This window comes from Bubalus kerabau, chromosome 6 (assembly GCF_029407905.1).
Source record: "Bubalus kerabau isolate K-KA32 ecotype Philippines breed swamp buffalo chromosome 6, PCC_UOA_SB_1v2, whole genome shotgun sequence".
Taxonomy (NCBI): domain Eukaryota; kingdom Metazoa; phylum Chordata; class Mammalia; order Artiodactyla; family Bovidae; genus Bubalus; species Bubalus kerabau.
The window spans coordinates 20,150,427-20,169,514 of NC_073629.1; the positions used below are offsets into that span (position 1 = coordinate 20,150,427).

At 42.9% G+C, this 19,088-nt stretch overlaps 2 protein-coding genes across 11 annotated transcripts in view; one reads left to right on the forward strand and one right to left on the reverse strand.

Moving 5' to 3' along the window:
- POGZ (pogo transposable element derived with ZNF domain) overlaps positions 1 to 12,971 on the forward strand; it is a 47,279-nt gene extending 34,308 nt beyond the window's left edge. For all 9 annotated transcript variants that reach the window (XM_055584293.1, XM_055584300.1, XM_055584299.1 and 6 more), the window contains 9 exons: positions 3,472 to 3,572; positions 4,251 to 4,397; positions 7,257 to 7,391; positions 7,508 to 7,680; positions 7,837 to 7,977; positions 8,458 to 8,514; positions 8,710 to 8,822; positions 9,074 to 9,098; positions 9,229 to 12,971. In XM_055584293.1, coding sequence (XP_055440268.1) covers positions 3,472 to 3,572; positions 4,251 to 4,397; positions 7,257 to 7,391; positions 7,508 to 7,680; positions 7,837 to 7,977; positions 8,458 to 8,514; positions 8,710 to 8,822; positions 9,074 to 9,098; positions 9,229 to 10,900 — 2,564 coding nt within the window. In that variant the 3' untranslated portion in view covers positions 10,901 to 12,971. The remainder of the gene's footprint in view (positions 1 to 3,471; positions 3,573 to 4,250; positions 4,398 to 7,256; positions 7,392 to 7,507; positions 7,681 to 7,836; positions 7,978 to 8,457; positions 8,515 to 8,709; positions 8,823 to 9,073; positions 9,099 to 9,228) is intronic.
- A 1,264-nt stretch (positions 12,972 to 14,235) lies between these two features.
- Positions 14,236 to 16,630, reverse strand: PSMB4 (proteasome 20S subunit beta 4). 2 transcript variants are annotated; one of them, XM_055584303.1, is made up of 7 exons: positions 16,438 to 16,627; positions 15,987 to 16,193; positions 15,596 to 15,742; positions 15,338 to 15,419; positions 14,848 to 14,964; positions 14,565 to 14,653; positions 14,236 to 14,355 (listed from the first exon to the last, which is right to left on the reverse strand). In XM_055584303.1, the coding sequence occupies exons 1-7, from the start codon at positions 16,575 to 16,577 to the stop codon at positions 14,343 to 14,345; spliced, it is 795 nt and encodes a 264-aa protein (XP_055440278.1). In that variant the 5' UTR covers positions 16,578 to 16,627; the 3' UTR covers positions 14,236 to 14,342. The 2 variants fall into 2 exon arrangements, with proteins under 2 accessions (XP_055440278.1, XP_055440279.1); XM_055584304.1 differs by lacking the exon at positions 15,596 to 15,742 and having other exon boundaries at positions 16,438 to 16,630.
- Positions 16,631 to 19,088: the final 2,458 nt, after the last annotated feature.

Consider the following 19,088-nt stretch of genomic DNA (forward strand, 5'->3'; position numbering starts at 1 on the left):
AATTCATTCAGATGTAAGATTGTGCAGATGAAAAAGAGGCCATGTCTTCCTGTCTTTCCTAAGTGTGTTCCTTGCAAGGCAGAATTGTTTTCCCTTTCTCTCTCTTTGGCTGTGGTCATATTGTCAAGGGAAGTAGGATTGTCATGAGTGGCTCAGATGAGTGCTGATCAACAGAAAATATAATGAGCTACGTATGTAATTTTAATTTTTTTAGTAGTCATTTGAAATAAAAATATTTTAAGGTGAAATTAATTTTAATAATATATTTTATTTAATTCAAAATAGCCAAGATAATCTTAGCATATAATCAAAATTTTTTAATTAATGAAAAATTAAAAAAAAATTTTTAATCTAGTGTGTATACCAGAGCAAATAGTCTCAATTTGAGCTCATCCCATTTCATATGTTCACTAGCCATGTGGATACTGGTGGTTACCATAGAAGGCAGTGGAACTTTGGACTAACAGTTTGTGAGTGGAGTAGATATTAGTTTCAACCATCATAACACATGTAGCAGAGTAGCATCTTGGTCTAAGTTAGGTCCCACGTTCTTCACTGTCAGTGATGGGAAGTCCAAATTACTCATCTGAATCTCCCAGTGAAAACATCTGCTTTTATACAGAAATCTGGTGGAGTGTGTTATTCCACTTACATATTTTACTATACATAACAAGATAAGTTCTTCCTAATGGGAAAAAACAAAGTGGACAATGCAGAACCTCATCAGTCTTTCCCTTTTAGTTTACCACTGTTTTATCCTTGACTTTTAATTTTTTGAGTATCTTATGACTTCAGTTTATTCTGATGAAAAACCCAGACATTGTTGATCCGAACAGGTAAATGCCTTTTCTATGCTTTGGTATATATAAATTTTACTCTTGGATTCTTTTATAACTCCCTTTTTTTTTTTTGCATCTGTGGCAGATCCTTCATGAAAGTAGCTTATTTTTTCGTGTTAATATCTTGAGATCCATTGTTTTCTTTTTAGTTTTGAAACATTTTTTTCTTTTATTTTCTGAAGTGTTTTTAAAATAATTATAGACATAATGAAGTTTCACTTCTAAATACTTCATTATATAGCTCTGAAAAGTAAGGACATTTAAAATACATAGGCATTCCCATCCTCATCAGAAAGGATGGCCTTTTTCCATCTGTACCTCTCAACGTCGGGCCAAGAGGTGAGAGAGCTGACGTTTACTGAAGAGTTAACACCCGCTGCAGATCTTATGACTCTACATGGACCACAGTCAGGAGTCTCAGGGAACACTTAGGATGGGTCCCTGAAGAATGTGGGTTCTGAAGGGTGATAGGAAGAGACACGCTTGGTTATTCACATGAGCAAATGCATAACTACCCTACTCTGAAACAGTTAGACGGCTCTGCGTATGTAAAATCACTCTTGCACAAGCCACGGAGCAGATGCCATGGGAGACACCCAGGGAGAGTGGAACTTCTGCCACAAGCCGAGGTCAAGTGCGACAGAGTCCAGTGGTCTTCCTGGGGTTCCATGAGGCCTGAGCAACCAGATCTGTGTTCAAGCTAGGGGTTCTAATGGAAATCACACTTTGTGATAACTGCGGGTTTAAACAAGTATGAACTTGATCAGTCCAGCTGATATAGTTAACACTTTAGTAAACTTTATTTCCAACCTGAAAGAAATAAACAAAATAAAATACATAGCCATAGTATCTTTATCAAGACCTAACAGAATTAATCATAAGTCTTTAATATCATCTATCTTCATTTTCAAGTTTCCTGAATTGTCTCCAGAACATCAGTGGGTTATTGTGTTTAAACTTGTTTAAGGGCAATAGACTAAGAAGAGGTAAGGTTGAGGGATGGATGCATGCTTGTGTTCACGTGTCAGGAGGATCCTTTGTGAAGAAAGACTCGGGAAAGGGAGAACCCCTTGTTTGATAAAGTCATGGTATATATACATGGAGATTGGATGAACCTTAGAAAGGCAAAAAGGATCTGTCCTTCCAAATTTGGAAAGCAGGAAGCAGAATCTATAGTATTTCACACCTGTTTTCTTAAAGCAAGAGACCGAGGTAGGTGTTAAGGAGATGAGAGTGACAGGGCTGGGAGGGACAGTGTTAGGATGGCCACTTTGGAAAATCAGTCAATTATCCCTCTTGAATCTTCTTCAAATCAACTCCTTCCCCCTTAGAACAGGTGTGAAAGGTTATTTGCGATCCCTTAAATCCACTGATGGCTTTGCTTCCTTTCTCACTGATTTTCTGTGTATGAGATAATACATATAAATCTTAGGATGTTGCTTATGCATTAGAAATTGTTTAATAAATGTTACTATTGATATTATAAGACAGATATAACAATAGAGCTGATACAGGAAAAGCCTTTAAGGGTGAGTGAGGTTGCCCAGGGAAAACACAGAGACTAGGAAAAGGCTTGGACAGAAGGCTGGGAAATACCAATGCTTTAAAGTGTTCTAGAAAAGAAAAAAAGAAGCTAAGCGAATTGAATTGAGAAGTAAAGGGCAGGAAAACAGGAGAAAAGATTGTCATGCCACTAGTTACAGTTTCCCAAACATGTCATGTAGTTCCATGCCTTTGCTCAAGTTCCTCTCTTGTCTGCTCTGTCTGGCAAATCACTATTCTTTAAAGGTTCAGCTTATGTTATCAACTTTTCTCATTCTAGGCAGAATTTTTTATTTATCTTGTTCTCATACCTGATGTACTTCTGGGAAGTGGTTCTAAATGGGTTGCAGATACCTTTGAGAATCAACACAAAACTTCCCCCCAAAATAAACATTTCACTCTTTGCAGATAATTTCAGGGGATACCTGGGTTCCCTGAGATCTCTTCCTTGGACCCCAGATTTAAAACCCTTGGTTTTTGTTCATTTGTTTTATTTCAGCGTCACTCATTTGGGAGTGGTGGGCAGGGGTTAGACAGTAAATAAGCGCTTAGAACTTGCAATTTACAATTTTTGTGTTTGCAAAAACTTGAAAATAATTTTAGTAATGTTAAGAAAAATACAAATAACTGTCTTTATTTTGCCTGTATAATTCACAGTATGTAGCAATTAAAATACTTGCCAAAAATTTAGAATTGCAGCCTTATATAGAAGTTTGATAAAATGGCTAATTTTAAAGTTTAATTATCTCAGTTTGTTAGCAATAACTCATAAGGCAAGAAATTCTGTTCATGTTGTCAGTCTTTTAAGGACAAATCTGTATTTGTAGATGGTGGACTATTCATGTTTAAATGTCTTGTAGAGAGTTCAAAATCTGGAATGGAGCTTTGGTGAAGACCTCTGAGCTAGAGACAGAAGGATACTTTTTATCAGCGACACAACTGTTGACAGCCATTTTAAAGAAAAGAGACCCCATAAGTTACTGATACTATTGCAAATGAAGATACAGGAGTCAGAAAGTAAAGATTATGAATCAGCAGGATTTTGGGTCATATTTTCAGGTGTATTTATCAATTATTTTTCTTCTTACAGCCAAGTGCAAGATCTGTGAGTGGGCATTTGAGAGTGAGCCACTGTTTCTCCAGCATATGAAGGATACTCATAAGCCTGGAGAGATGCCTTATGTTTGCCAGGTATTGCCTTTTCCTTAGGAAGCTTTATTTAGTCTTTTGCTCTCAGGCTGAATATGAAGAATCCACTAATGAACATTGCCCAGTATCTATTGCACAAACTCAGTTTAAGGAACACTGAGGAAATACAAAAGAAATACTGAACCCAGGTTCTATTTTCAGGGTTCATCATGCAGGAGAAAAACAGAAAGGATATATGCATGTACCCAGCCGAGGAACCCAGTCTTGGAACACAATGCCTGTAGTAAGGGAGTGTCTGGGACTTCCCCGTTGGCCCAGTGGCTAGGATTCTGCACTCCCAGTGGAGGGGGCGTGGGTTTGATTCCTGGTCAGGGAACTAGATCCCACATGCAGTTCTAGACCCAGTGCAGCCAAATAAATAAATATTTTTTAAAAAGTGAGGGAGTGTCTGTCTCCTGAATGTTCCCTGTGGAGATAGGGAAAAAAACTGCTCCTCTTAGCCAGAATTTTCAGACTTTGCTGTCCTTCCCATTTTTACTGTATTTCACGGCTGAATTCATGATCACAAACATAACCCTGCATTATAAAATCAGAAAAATAACTTGATTTCTGTACCTTTAGGAAAATTTTTTTTTCTGTGTTAACATTTTTGTTGTTACCCCCTTTCTAAGGCCTCAGCTGTTCACTTCACTTTTAGCTTATTTTCCTTATGTGATTCAGGTGTGTCAGTACCGCTCCTCACTCTACTCTGAGGTAGACGTCCACTTTCGGATGATCCATGAGGATACTCGGCACCTGCTCTGCCCTTATTGCTTGAAGGTCTTCAAAAATGGCAGTGCGTTCCAACAGCATTACATGAGGCACCAGGTACCAGACACCAAGCAATTGCTCTGTTTAATTATGGATGCTGGGGCCAGGTCTGAGCGAGGCAAATAATTTTGGTCAAGAAGATTATATGTGTGAGTTTGAAAAATGTATTGAATTCCAGTAATATGTACCAGGCACTGGGCTAGATGCTAGAGATTTAGTGGTTAAACGGGAGAGTTAAACAGTACAATAAAGCAGGAACAATGTTGTGTTAGGGGAAATACAGAATATAAAAAAGAACATAACCTACTCTGGGAACCTAGTAAGTCTTCCAGGAAAAGGGTTGTTCAAGACCCGAAGGATGAGTAAGGATGAGCCAGGTGAAGTGGACTAGAAGGACAGCATGCCCAGAGGCACAGCGAGGCTCAAGGAATTGAAAGTTCAGTGTGGTTGGAGTGTGTAGGGTATGGGGGAGGTTGGAGGTTAGAGAATCTTAGAGCTGTAAAAAGGAGTCTCCAGAACTTCCCTGGTGCTTCAGTGTTTAAGACTGCACTCTCAAATGCAGGGGGCCCAGGTTCAGTTCTTGGTCAGGGAACTAAGATCCCCCATGCCTCACAGCACAACCAGTAAATAAACAAACCTGTGGCTTTAACTGACCAAAAACTAAAATAGTTTAAAAAATAAAAAGGAGCTTCAACTTTTACTATGAAAAGTTGTTGGGAGAAGCCTGAGGAAAACTGCCAAGAGGAACTTTGAGACATGACTAGTAAAATATCAGGTGGTATCCTGGATGGGAACCTAGAACCAAAAAAAAGAGTGTATGTGAAAACTAAGCAAATCAACATAAAATACAGACTTCTGTTCATTAAAAAAGAAGTTGATGTTGGGAAGCCATTGAAGAGATTTTCACATCCTGGACTGATGTGTTCACATTTGCTTTTACTTACGATTACACTGGCTGCTCCAAGAGTTAGGGAGGCGAGCCGAAGGCTTTTTCAGTAGTTTACCTGAGAGATGATAGTGGCTATTGGCTTTTGAAATGAAGATGAAGAGGATTAGAGTTGCAAGATACTGAGAAGGTAAATGCTATCTGTAATTTAGAGATGGATTAGGTGAAGGTACTGAGGGAGTAGTTAAGAATAGTGCCCAGGATTCTGTCTTGGGTAATTGGATGAATGCGGAGACTATATTGAGATAGGAACACTGGAGAAAGTAACTTTTGAGGGCAGGATTCTAAGTTCGGATGGATATTCTGAGTTGGCAGTATCTATGGACATCAAGTGTAATTGAATACTAAATAGTTGGATATATAGGTCTGAGGCCTGAATTGTGAAAGATATTTAGAAATCATCATTATATAAATCCAGTAGATTTAAATTTGTAAGTGCTAAGCTTCACCCCCACCCCCAAACCCCCAAATTGAGAATAAGGTGAAGGACCATTGAGTTCTCTCTCCACAAAGCCAGGGCCATAGTCCTGGAATGAAAATCCGAAGAGTCGCGATGTCGAGGAAGAGGCTAGGACAAAAGCATTTTGAAGGAAAGTGTGGTCAAGTGTTACAAGAAGGTATCAGCAAGATAGAAACGTGAGAGTCCAGCCTTTAATTTAGCCATTTTGTTGGTCAGCAGAGTAGAAGCCAGATTTTAGTGGGACAGATGAATGAGAGGTAAGGAAATGCAGAGAACTTACTTAAAGAAATTTATGAAGGGCAGGACCAGGGGTGGCAGACGCAGGGAAGGAGGGAACAAGGGAGAAGTTGTTGTTGCTGCTGTGTTTTGGTTTGAAGATGGAATATATAAGCCTTTGTTTTAAAATGCTGCAGGAAAGGAGCCACTAGAGGAGGAAAGTGAAGGTACATAGAGAGGGAACAAATTAGAGAACAAGATGGGTGCACCGGTAGGTGACATCCACGTGTGTGCACATGTGCCCTGGCTTCTCGCTTGTAAGCACCCTCTTAGGTTCACACATGGTGCCTGCTGTAATCCACCGCCGGTGCATTTCCATATAGTAGCACAGGAACTGTCACCTGTAGCTGCGGTTATAGAGCCTTTGCTATCCTAGGAAGGAATCATAGACAGGTATCCTGTTTCAATACTGGGCCAAACTGAATCCTCAAAATGGCCTTTTAGGGAGGCATATCTGTATGTGTTGATGTGTTAAAAGGGAAAAGAACAGCACTGTGTAGGAAAGTACTATTGTTTTTTGTTAAAAAAGAGAAAGGAAAACGGGTGGTGAATGGAGACATTTGAGTTTGCTGTATGGTTATCTGCACAGACTATCTGTGAAAGAACACCCAGGAAGCTGGTAGCAAGTTGTTTCTGTGGAAGGGGACTGAGGAGTGCAGTTGAAGGTAAACTTACACATGAAGGAGTACAAAATAAAAGTATGATTTTTTTTCACCATATACATTTTATTATATTTTTAAAAAATAATATCCAGAAGTAGTAGCAGTGTCCATCCACACTGTAAAAATAAAGTAATAAGACAATCTCAAGCTTATAGTTTATCAAGGATGAAATGAACATTGACAGTAATTCAAATAAAAACAATAACTAAACTAAAAAAAAAAAGTAATAGGGCAAGTAAAGCTGAAGCCGCTCAGCCAAACTGTCAAAGCAAGTCAGGCGTGATGCTCTGAGGACCTAGTTAACCTGGCTTTCCATGCACCTTTCTCTGGGAGCATGGGACGTGATGATTCTCACCACCTAATAATAAGGCTTGTAACTGTATTGCAAAATATATAAAGTTAAAGATTGAAAAATTAGGTTTGGTGTTATATTGTCTGTTTCTTTTTAACTCTGTTAAATTATCAACAGAAAGATGGAAAGAATGCTATGATTGGCGATGATCTACCTTCTCCTCAGGAAGAAAATTCATTGGGAACCTTTAAAGGATTCTGTCTCTTTTTTTCCCCTTCAGAAGAGGAATGTTTATCACTGCAACAAATGCCGGCTGCAGTTTCTCTTTGCCAAGGACAAAATTGAACACAAGCTGCAGCACCATAAAACCTTCCGTAAACCCAAGCAGCTGGAAGGTTTGAAACCAGGCACCAAGGTAAAGGGTTTGTCGACATTCCCTTCGTGGATCCAAGAAGGGGAGGAATAGAGCTTTTCAGTGTTCTGAGGTTCTTTCATAGGTAGCGTCTAATTATTCCTTCCCTTGACTCCCAGGTGACAATCCGGGCTTCCCGGGGGCAGCCAAGAACTGCTCCTGTACCCTCCAGTGATGGACCTCCTGGCAGCTTGCAGGAAGCAGCACCACTGGCCTCCTCAGCAGACCCTCTGCCTGTCTTCCTTTACCCCCCTGTGCAGCGCAACGTCCAGAAGAGAGCTGTTAGGAAAATGTCAGTGCCTTCTGTTGGAGGCTGGGGGCCGGGCGGGCACAGCTATTCCTGAGAGCCAGTGTCATCTGGTAGCCTTTTAAGCAGAGTCTGTTGCCTGAATCTGTACAGTTTGGGGACCCCTGAGGCAGTAATATGATTTTCTTTGTTTCTCGACAGGAGTGTCATGGGCCGGCAGACGTGTCTGGAGTGCAGCTTTGAGATCCCAGACTTCCCCAATCATTTCCCTACTTACGTTCATTGCTCTCTGTGTCGCTATAGTACCTGCTGTTCTCGAGCTTACGCCAACCATATGATCAAGTGAGTCAGGATTAAACCAATGTTCCTCTCTGGGATTTCAGATTCTTCAGAACTCATTTCATTCCCTTCCCTGCTTCTGGTGATTCCCCCTTCAACTTTTAGAGCTGTTTGTGCACCTTTGCTAGCAGAGTCAGAGGCCAGACCTGGCTTTATTTGGCTTTCATTGGTCTGTAATCTGGTTTTGTACAACCTTGCTACTCAAAATGTGGTCCAAGGCCCAGGACGCTTCTTAGAAATACGGCCTCTGACCCTGGTCACCACCCCTCCACCCTCAACCACAATATGCCTTTTAATAGATTTCCCCCCACCTCCAGGATCTATTTGCATATTAATAGGAAATATTAATGTGATAGGCTTGGGTTGAGGTTAGGATTGATTAAAGAGGCATTTCTTTTGTTCAGGCCTTGTCAATGGCTGGTGATCTCTAGTTTAGTGAGCTGAACCATGTAACTTATACAACTTTCTCTTTGTCTTTCTCAGCAATCATGTTCCACGGAAGAGCCCCAAGTATTTGGCTTTGTTTAAAAATTCTGTGAGGTAATGACAAACTTACTGATGGACTGTTAATTGTTCAAGCTTTTACGTTAAATCCCTTATGTTTGGGGTATAGACATATGCATTAACTTGAGAGGAGAAAGGAGGGACACTCTTTTTCTTTATTAAAGCCTTGAAGCTTAACTCTCGGTAGTCATTGCTGCATTTGTCTGACATACTCTTGACTCTCTTTCTCAGTGGAAGCAAGCTGGCCTGCACTTCATGTACCTTTGTTACCTCTGTGGGAGATGCCATGGCTAAGCATTTGGTATTCAACCCTTCTCATAGATCCAGTAGCATCCTGCCACGGGGTGAGTAAGAGAGATGGGGGTTGTAGGTGGGACTAAGGATGCAGGTCATGGTGAGCCAGGTGCATCTGCTCCTGGCCTAACCCATCCACTGCTGAGACATACCTCACCAAGTTGGAAGCATTCTAACCTGAGATTTATAGAAGGCTGGGAAAGCAGTAGATTTGCTTTTTTGGTTAAAATCTCAAGAACTGTCTCAGGAGGGTTTGTTTCTTCACCAAGCTAACATTTTTTTATTGTGTTATTTCCCATAGGACTCACTTGGATATCTCACTCAAGGTAACAGAAACTCGTTTGATGGTTTAATTTTTATTTTATAGTAAGTTTGTTCTTTTTTACTACTACAAATATTATTATTTTGTTTTCCTAATTTAACTGAGCTTTTTCTTCCCTTTTGCTAACCCTTTAGGCATGGCCAGACTCGTGACCGAGCACACGACCGGAACTTGAAAAACTTGTACCCTCCTCCTTCCTTCTCGTCTAATAAAGCTGCCACTGTGAAGTCTGTTGGAGTCACCCCAGCTGAGCCTGAAGAGCTGCCAGCTCCTGTGGCCCAGGCACTCCCGTCACCGGCCTCAACTGCAACCCCACCACCGACCCCCACACATCTCCAGACTTTAGCCCTTCCACCCTTGGCTGCAGAGGAGGCCGAATGTCTGAATGTTGATGACCAGGATGAAGGGAGCCCAGTCACCCAGGACCCTGAGCCAGCATCAGGGGGTGGTAGTAGCAGTGGGGTTGGCAAGAAAGAGCAGCTTTCTGTGAAGAAGCTTCGAGTGGTCCTGTTTGCCCTATGCTGCAACACAGAACAGGCAGCTGAACACTTCCGAAACCCCCAGCGACGCATCCGGCGTTGGCTTCGGCGCTTCCAGGCCTCTCAGGGGGAGAGTCTGGAGGGCAAGTATCTGAGCTTAGAGGCAGAAGAGAAGCTGGCTGAGTGGGTGCTGACCCAGCGAGAGCAACAGCTACCTGTAAATGAGGAGACCTTGTTCCAGAAAGCCACCAAAATAGGACGTTCCTTGGAGGGGGGATTTAAGATCTCATACGAGTGGGCTGTGCGTTTCATGCTACGGCACCACCTGACTCCCCACGCACGGCGTGCTGTGGCCCACACTCTACCTAAGGATGTGGCAGAGAATGCAGGACTCTTCATTGAATTTGTACAACGGCAAATTCACAACCAGGACTTGTCCTTGTCTATGATTGTGGCTATTGATGAGGTCTCCTTGTTCCTCGATATGGAGGTACTGAGCAGTGAAGACCGAAAGGAGAATGCCCTGCAGACAGTGGGCACAGGGGAGCCTTGGTGTGACGTGGTGCTGGCCATTCTGGCAGATGGCACTGTCCTCCCTACCCTGGTTTTCTACCGAGGACAGGTGGATCAGCCTGCTAATGTGCCAGACTGTATCTTGCTAGAGGCGAAGGAGAGTGGCTACAGTGACGATGAGATCATGGAGCTGTGGTCAACCCGAGTGTGGCAAAAACACACGGCTTGCCAGCGCAGCAAAGGCATGCTGGTGATGGACTGCCACCGCACTCACTTATCAGAAGAGGTGCTGGCCATGCTTAGTGCCTCTAGCACTTTGCCTGCGGTCATCCCCGCAGGCTGCAGCTCCAAAATCCAGCCATTAGATGTATGCATCAAGCGGACTGTCAAGAACTTCCTGCACAAAAAGTGGAAGGAGCAGGCTCGGGAAATGGCAGATACTGCGTGTGATTCTGATGTCCTGCTTCAGCTAGTTCTGGTCTGGCTGGCTGAGGTGCTTGGTGTTATCGGGGACTGTCCAGAGCTAGTTCAGCGGTCCTTCCTGGTGGCTAGCGTTCTGCCTGGCCCTGATGGCAACATGAACTCACCCACACGAAACGCTGACATGCAGGAGGAGCTAATTGCCTCCCTAGAGGAGCAGCTAAAGCTGAGTGGGGAACAGTCCGAGGAACCCTCAGCTTCCACTCCTCGACCCAGGTCATCTCCTGAAGAGACAATTGAGCCTGAAAGCCTTCACCAGCTCTTTGAGGGTGAAAGCGAGACCGAGTCTTTCTATGGCTTTGAAGAAGCTGACCTAGATCTGATGGAGATTTGAGTGTTGGGGTCACAAAGGGGTGTGGAGTAGGGGTGGGGAAGCGTGAGGGGGGGTAGAGGATAAAGGGGCATACCAAGTGGGGGTATTGGGTTTATATTTTTTAATTTTATGCCACCACTCCCCCCTGATGGTGACTTATATACATCCCTGTGGATTTGTGGATTATTAGGAAAACCTATAGCGATCATGTCTGAGCCGATAAACTGGCCTGTTGGTCATTCACTTCTGCTAAAAACAGGTTTTTGTGACTTTTTTTTAAATTTAAATCACTGTGTTTGGTATTTTTCTGACAAAAATCAAGAAAAAGAAAAAAAAATCCTTTGTGGGCGAATGTTAAATTTTTTGTTTCCCCTTTTACCTCAACTGTATCATAGTACATCTGGATTTTGTTTGTTTTACTGTGTGGCCAATGTCTTTGGGCATGATGCTATCCAGCCATTGTCAATGTGAGAACATTTCTGAAGATGGGAAAGACAAACGTTGTAGCTCACAAACTGGTTTATTATATATATATATGGATAAAGTTTTTTCATTGTGGTCTTAACACTTTTATATAAAAATGAAAATGGAAAAAGAATCCCACTGAACTCTCTCTTCCTTCTCCTTTCTTTCCTTCCCTCTCCAGAGATGTTGGTTTCCACAGCAACTCTAGATGTAAAATTGTGGCTTTAAAAATGCATGAAACCACCTTTAATCATCCAAGATGATGAGGTTTTTTTTCCTCACCACCCTCCCTCCAACAAAAACACAATAAAACCAATATTCTTTGCACTCGTGATCCTTGGCCCCCTTCCCCGTTCTTACACCATCCCTCTGGACAAAGGATCATACATGGGTCATTAGCAAGCAGGAGGTACTGAGGTGATCACACAGAATTAGGGTGGAAGCCATTCCCAGTGTATGGGTCTTCATCCTGCAATCCACAGGGCCAGTACCTGCTTTGTCGAACTTCCTATTAAGTGGACAGCATACTTGTTCAAGGGATCACATGTCCTCCAGCCAGCAGCTAACTGTGCAAGAAGTTGTATTGAACTTTAAAAAGACCACTTGTTGAAATCCTGCTTACCCTGTGGCTTTCCCCTATTTCTCTTAATGCTTAGAGAAGAATCTGACCTGAAGAAGAAACATAGGGGTGTGCACAAAGAAAAAGACATGAATCTTTATTTTTCACTGCCAGCTTCAAGGAAAGAAAATTTTTTCTACAATTTGCATGAGGGATTTTTTTTTAAATCGTATGTACTCATGGCTATAGACTGAAATGTACTGTAACAGAGAAAAGGAGCAAAAGAAATCCAGGTCTACCTTTCCCACAACTATCCTGTCTTTCTGTCCATCCTGAGGATTTCTGCAACGTTTCCCTTCTGTGAGCCAAGGAGGCAACCCGCGTAGGCTTGTAAATGGTTCAACTTTAAAATGTACATAAGTGGAACATTTAATAAATTGAGGGGAAATGGATTTATAAACAATGTGGTTTTTTTCCTAGATGACCCTATTTGAACAGGCTTTCACGGACTGGGAGGTGCTCAAAATGTGATGGGCCTGGTAGTACACCACCTGTTTCTCCTCATCTGTTTTTCTTTTTGTGTTTTTTAACTCCCAGCACACTATAATATAGTGAACTGGAGTGTACCCTTCCATAAACAGCTTGGCCAGCTTTGTGAACCCATGGCATATGAAAACTGAATGGAGGAACCACCTGGGCTTCTCTTCCCCAGCTTTTTGCCTGATGCCATTTTGACAGAATACGGACTTTTGAGTCAAAACTTTGCCTTTCAGAAAGTTCAAGAACTATGGTCAACTCTTATGTACAGTGACTAATCTTTCTCTTTGGTAGTCTCCGCAGCAGCCCCAGACTTAGCAGAGCTGGGTTCCTGGCCTCTGCACACTGTATGACTTTCCTGATGGGTAATTTTTCTAAGGCCATAATACCAACAGTGGATCGGCTGGGTTTTGGCCAGGAAGTTATTACTTTAGTGGATTCTGCCTGCATGGCTTAGTAGTAGAAGGAAGTTTTTTTTGTTTTGTTTTTTATAATTCAGTTTAATCAATAAACAAGTATTTATTGACTACTTTGTGTTGAGACTGTGTGAAATTCAGATCGAAAGCTGATGGTTTTCTTTTGCTTAAATTTTGCTAACTGTAATCATGATGACACGAGTGAAAGGGTTTTGATTTCTCCCTCAGCTCTCACCTCACTGAATTTCAGGCATAACTTGGAGATACTGCAGGTTGGGATCCAGATCACCACAATAAAGCAACTATCACAACAAAGCGAGTCACAAATTTTTTGTGTTTTCCTGTGCATATGTTAACGCTTATACTATAGTATATTAAATATGCAATAGCACTATGTCTAAAAAAATAAGATTCCTTAAAAAATTCTGCTAAATTGTGCTTATCACCAGGTGAGCCTTCAGCAGGTTGTATCTTTCTTGCAGTAGTAACATTAAAGACCACTGATCACCGTAACAAATAATGAGAGTTTGAAATACTGCAAGAATCACCAAATGTAACACAAAGTAAGCAAATACTGTTGGAAAAATGACACCAAAACTTCTCAATGCAGAGTAGCCAGAGACCTTCAATTTGTAAAACACACTGCAGTATCTGCAAAGCATAAAAAACAAGGTATGCCTGTAATAGTTTTTGGGTTTCCTGCCTATACTAGTTTCTCAAAAAGAGGTTTAGAAAAGATATACCATCAGTATTACCCAGGGTGTTTTTTAAAATTCGAGTTTAACACCATCCTGGCAAAAGAACTGGCTATTAACTCCCAACTGATTTGACTCACACTACAGGACTTCTTAGTGAACACACAATATTTCGAAGAGGTCTTACAGTGCTAGAAATTAGTAGTAGATTTGGAAATAAACATTTAGGTTATATGTCAAAATTAGGTTTCCCCATGAAGGGTGAGGATGTTGGATGGGTGCAGGATTAAGGCTATTACTTCTGGTTTAGGAGTAATCTTTTACAGGTCAGCTAGATGTTACATTTCCATCTTTGAAATGACATTTTAACAAATTCCATATGCAGTCAACATTAACCACAAAATCTGTATTTTAGAGTCTAGTGCATGGGTGAGAATGTTGAAGAAAAATGTTAAAACACAAAAACTAATTGTATTATCACACAAAGATCAAGTCTGACTTTTACAGAAAGCAGCCTTCAGTACAGACCCAAATGAAGACAGTAGTGGATCTTCTGTACTATGCAGAGAAGTCTATATGTGCTACAAGAACCAGAGTTCTCTGACCAGGCAGGGAGATGGCATATAGCAGTACTTAGCAGTTTCATTCTTGGTGTGACTTAGTCAAATGATACAACCACTCAGCCAGCATTTCAAAGGATTTATTTATTTTACAAAATAGTACCTTTGAACCAACCAGGTTCAAAGTTAGAAGAAGGGTACAACTTCAGTTCTGGATAATGCATCTGTATTTCATTCAAAGCCACTAAAAAAAGAGATGATAAAATCATGAAGCCATAGAGTGAGAAATCAGTTCCCCAAAATAGCTCTATCTTCAATCCCCAAAATAGCTCTATCTTCAACCCAAACCCTTGCCACCCAGAGAATTTTTGGTTAAGACCTCCAGAAAAACCAACCTTACTACAACCAGGGATCTCCCAACTACTATTCCACTGTAATTTTAACTTCAGTCACCTGATCATGTGGGCAATATCCCAGTTGGTCTCCGCAGACAGGGGTCCCTCTATTTCAACACCTTTTTCAGTTACAGTGGCGATTTGAAACTGAAAAAAAGCAGAGCTCTCAATGAAAATACCAACCCTGTCATCAAAGGAGTCTCAGGCCTGGTCAAAAGTCAAGTGGAGGGTTTTTCTGAAATGTGAAAAATAGACAGAAATGGCCTGTTCTTCAGAGTATAGAGACTCAGGAATTGCACAGCCTGCCAATTAGATCCCCATTTACTATTCACACTTCTCACCCGGTTATAAGAACGGGCATCTCGATAGTACAGCACTCGCATGCAGCGTTCCACTAGTTCTCGAGCCTCCGTCTGGCTCAGCACTGGCTGCTTCTCCAGAACTTCTCGCAGCAGAGGCTAGGGAGATTGGAGGAAAAAACATAGGAGATACCATGGGCTGAATACCAGATGATCTGTTGCAAATCCATGATGTAAAAAGAATCATAAATGAGTGAAAAGCTGACATTCCACCTACTGCCTCAGCAGAATGAATTCTGCTTGCTTGTGCTAAGACCCACTTGAAGGGGAAATTCATGGGTGTCCTCACTTTGCGTACATATACTGACTCACTCCAAGACATACCCCACCTTGTCATTACAGCCTCTGGACCAAAAATAAACCCAGCAGTAGGGAACATAGTCTGTTTCTCATGTCAGAATTTAAACGGTAAAACAAGCAGCCAGCCACTAATCTTACCTTCTGTCTTCTACCCCTCAACTGACTTACTTACCTGAGCCAAGTATGCACCGTAACCAGTGGCCAGCGAAGGGGCTTCATAGGCCACACCAAGCATGTCCACATAACCCAGGAAGCTAAAAAGACACAATAGGTCATCTTAGGTTTCTGTATCTTAGCTGAAGAATGGATGAAGGACTATAGGGTCTGAAGCAGAAGTGGGATTCATTCACTCAGGGAGAAGAGACAGACACTAAACAGGCACTAGAGGTTGGGTGGTCAAGGAAATAAAGTTATTTGTATTAAAATCAACCTCTCTCCATCAGCATAACCTCCAATGACCATGGTGTTCCACAGGGGGTTCATCTTGGAGCGCCGACTGTACATGGCCCTGGTCAGCCATGAATGAATAGCTTTAGGACTATAGCTGTGTCCGTCCCCCAACAGCTCCTCATCAATCCTTATAAGAATCGGTTGTGAGAAAAGGGAGAGAACAGAAGTCAGGATTTTCATCCACCCCCAAAAGACGTTACCACAATCTTCCCCATTTAAACCCACTGAAATAAACTGTTTGCAAAAATTCTCACATCTTCCACCCCCAGCACGTCTCCCTGTTCTCTACCCGCAGAAATTTTTGAAGGGATTAAAAAACAGTGGGTTCCCCTCCCCACTAGACAACTACTTCTATTCTCTAGATGACTTACACCATTTGCCCGAGAACTTGCTTCAAATACTGGAAATCAGCATAGTCTCCGGAAGCACCCAGCATGGTGCTGTTGTTGACTCGCATTATGCGCGAGATGTTGCGGAAACGAGCCAAGGAGCCGTAGGAGCCCAGCATGTCTGCTGCGATCACCACTCCGCCCTCAAACTTGAGCCCCAGGACAGAGGTCCCGGTCACCATGGGGTTCCTAGAGAGAGAGGGAGGTCTGGCGAGGGGTGGCGCGGCGAAAAGCACGAGCCCGCTTCCCGAGCTGTGGGTTCCGTTTCTGACTTTCCACGGCTCCTTTCATTCTCCGAGACCCTCCTCCCGAGCTCCCCCACTGTCGCGCGCCCCGGGGTCCTCGCCTCGACTTCCCCGGCTCCCAGAACCGGCCGGCAGCCCCAGGCCCCACTGTCCCTCCCCCTGCGCAGGTTAAGGCCCCGAGAGCTTACTGGGTGCGCGTAATCGGACCCCCGTACAGCGCGGACGCCGGGTCCACAGAGGAACCGGGAGTGGACGGAATGCGGTAAAACTGCCCGGGGGCCGGACCCCCGGCCCAAAGTCCGGACCGCGACTCCAGTAGTGCTTCCATCTTAGTCACGGTAGCACCACCAGAAGTGAAAGCTTTTGCACCAACGGAAACGGAAGTGATCCTTCAGTGCCGCACCTTTCTTCTTCCTACAAGCCACTTCCAGCAGCCATGTTGATAAGGTCGGGGCAGACAGTACCCGTGTCCCGGGCAGCAACCGAGACCCTGAAAACTGGAAGTGCCTGACCTCGTGTCACAACGCGGTAGAGTCTGGACTAGAACTGTGTTCAGACACACGAATTCAAGGAAGGGGTGGGTGGTGTGGGAGATGGGTATGGGGCACGGGTGGGGCACTTCAAGACGCTGACGCTGAGCGAGGAAGCAGCTCTCTTTTTAGATTGGAAAATAAAACCCCATACGAAACTAACAGTGAACTCAGAGTCTGTTAAATTTGTATTTCTCAAAGCAGCTTCATGTGGCACATTCGACCCATTTTACAGATAAGAAACCGAGACTTATGTAGTGATTAACCCGTTCACAGAGCAAGGAATGGTAGGTCTGAGTTTTCAAACTCAGAATTTAAAAAAGGAATCAAACAGTTGCGAGTACCTTGCGATATGTGCTATCTCAGGTGGATCACTCACTCTGTAGGATCTTGGACACATCTCTGAAAGTTTTCTGTCATATGCTCTTGCTGCTGCTACGTCGCTTTAGTCGTGTCCGACTCTGTACGACCCCGTAGACGGCAGCCCACCAGGCTTCCCGTCCCTGGGATTCTCCAGGCAAGAACACTGGAGTGGGTTGCCATTTCCTTCTCCAATGCATGAAAGTGAAAAGTGAAAGTGAAGTCGCTCGGTCGTGTCCGACTCTAGCGACCCCATGGACTGCAGCCTACCAGGCTCCTCCGTCCATGGAATTTTCTAGGCAAAAGTACTGGAGTGGGGTGCCATTGCATTCTCCGGTCAGATGCTCTTGCCTACCTCTTAAACAGCAGAAAAACTCCATCGACTGTGGGAGTGTAACTGAATTCCAAGCGTTCCCGTCTCAGTGTGAGTCTGTAGCAGTGCCTGAAAGCAGTGTCTAGAATCAAACAATAATCCTAAAACTACTCATTTGCCACTCCTCCCTTCACAACTAGATTCAAAATTTTTTACTCAGCAGGAAACCAAATCAAATCAGTTTTGTTTTTTAAATTCCCTGAGTTAATTCGAACCAAATAATGCATGAAATTTTAGCTTAATTGAAATGAAGTTATTTCATTAGGTCTTGAAACCCTGGAAAGGGAAGGGGCAAGATCTTGCATTGCTGCTGCTGCTGCTGCTGCTAAGTCGCTTCAGTTGTGTCCGACTCTGTGTGACCCCAGAGACGGCAGCCCACCAGGCTCCCCTGTCCCTGGGATTCTCCAGGCAAGAACACTGGAGTGGGTTGCCATTTCCTTCTCCAATGCATCAAAGTGAAAAGTGAAAGTGAAGTCGCTCAGTCATGTCCGACTCTTAGCGACCCCATGGACTGCAGCCCACCAGGCTCCTCCATCCATGGGATTTTCCAGGCAAGAGTACTGGAGTGGGGTGCCATTGCCTTCTCTGAAGATCTTGCATTAGAGGCACCCAAATGATACTCTTTGTGTCAATTTTTGGACTCGAAAACCAGGTAGTCTCTATTTTTTTCTTCTAATTAATAGCCATCTTCTCCCAACCCCCGTATTCCAGGTGATTCTTGGGCCTCTCAGAGGCTTACTTGGATACATAGCAGGTGATAACAAAAGGCTTACTGGGATTCCTCCAAAACTGCTAGAATCCTTGACTTTCATAGCTAGGAGAGTCCTCATCACATGAACTCTAAAGCAATTTAGCCATCAATTAACTGACTATATCCTTGTTTGGAAATGGCCTGAGGCGGCTTGCTGGTTTCTGGTCTCACTCCATTTTAGATCCCTAGATTAAGGCTCTGGTAGGGCCAGTACCAGTTCCAGAGATCAGGCAGGCAATCAAATTCCACAGGGTCGAAAAGAAGAAAAGTGAAAGAATCTAGATTCATCGAGCCTGAGAGTAGGATAACAGGGAAAGCAAACCACTCATGTTTGATGATGCAGTATTCAGAAGATGACTAGCATGACTTTTGTGCTAAGATGAAAACACCAAGTCATAAGTTAAACTGAAACAAGACAAGTTAAGAAGTTTCTTCTCTTTTTAAATCAGGTCTGGTATTATCTGGAAAGTCAAATCAGGTCTGGTATTATCTGGAAAGTCATTTTTAAGTTTGCCCAGTTTTCTGTGTTGGCTTTGAGTTTAATTAGTATTTAGTTCTCACCAGTGTTCAAGCTTTTAAATCAGTAGTCATCAGACTGGTTCTGTAACATGTCAGGATATCCCTGGTTATAGGGAATGTCTTGAAATGCTCAGAAAAGAAATAAAACACTAGACTAAATTGAAATTAATCATCACCATCACCACCACCTCATTAAGATTTTACACTCCCACAGTGAAAGTGCTAATGCTCCATATTTTAGAAGTGGAATTTGAAACTTCAACTACAAAAGAGTTAAGGATCATTTCTTGACCTGCTCAGGGCCAG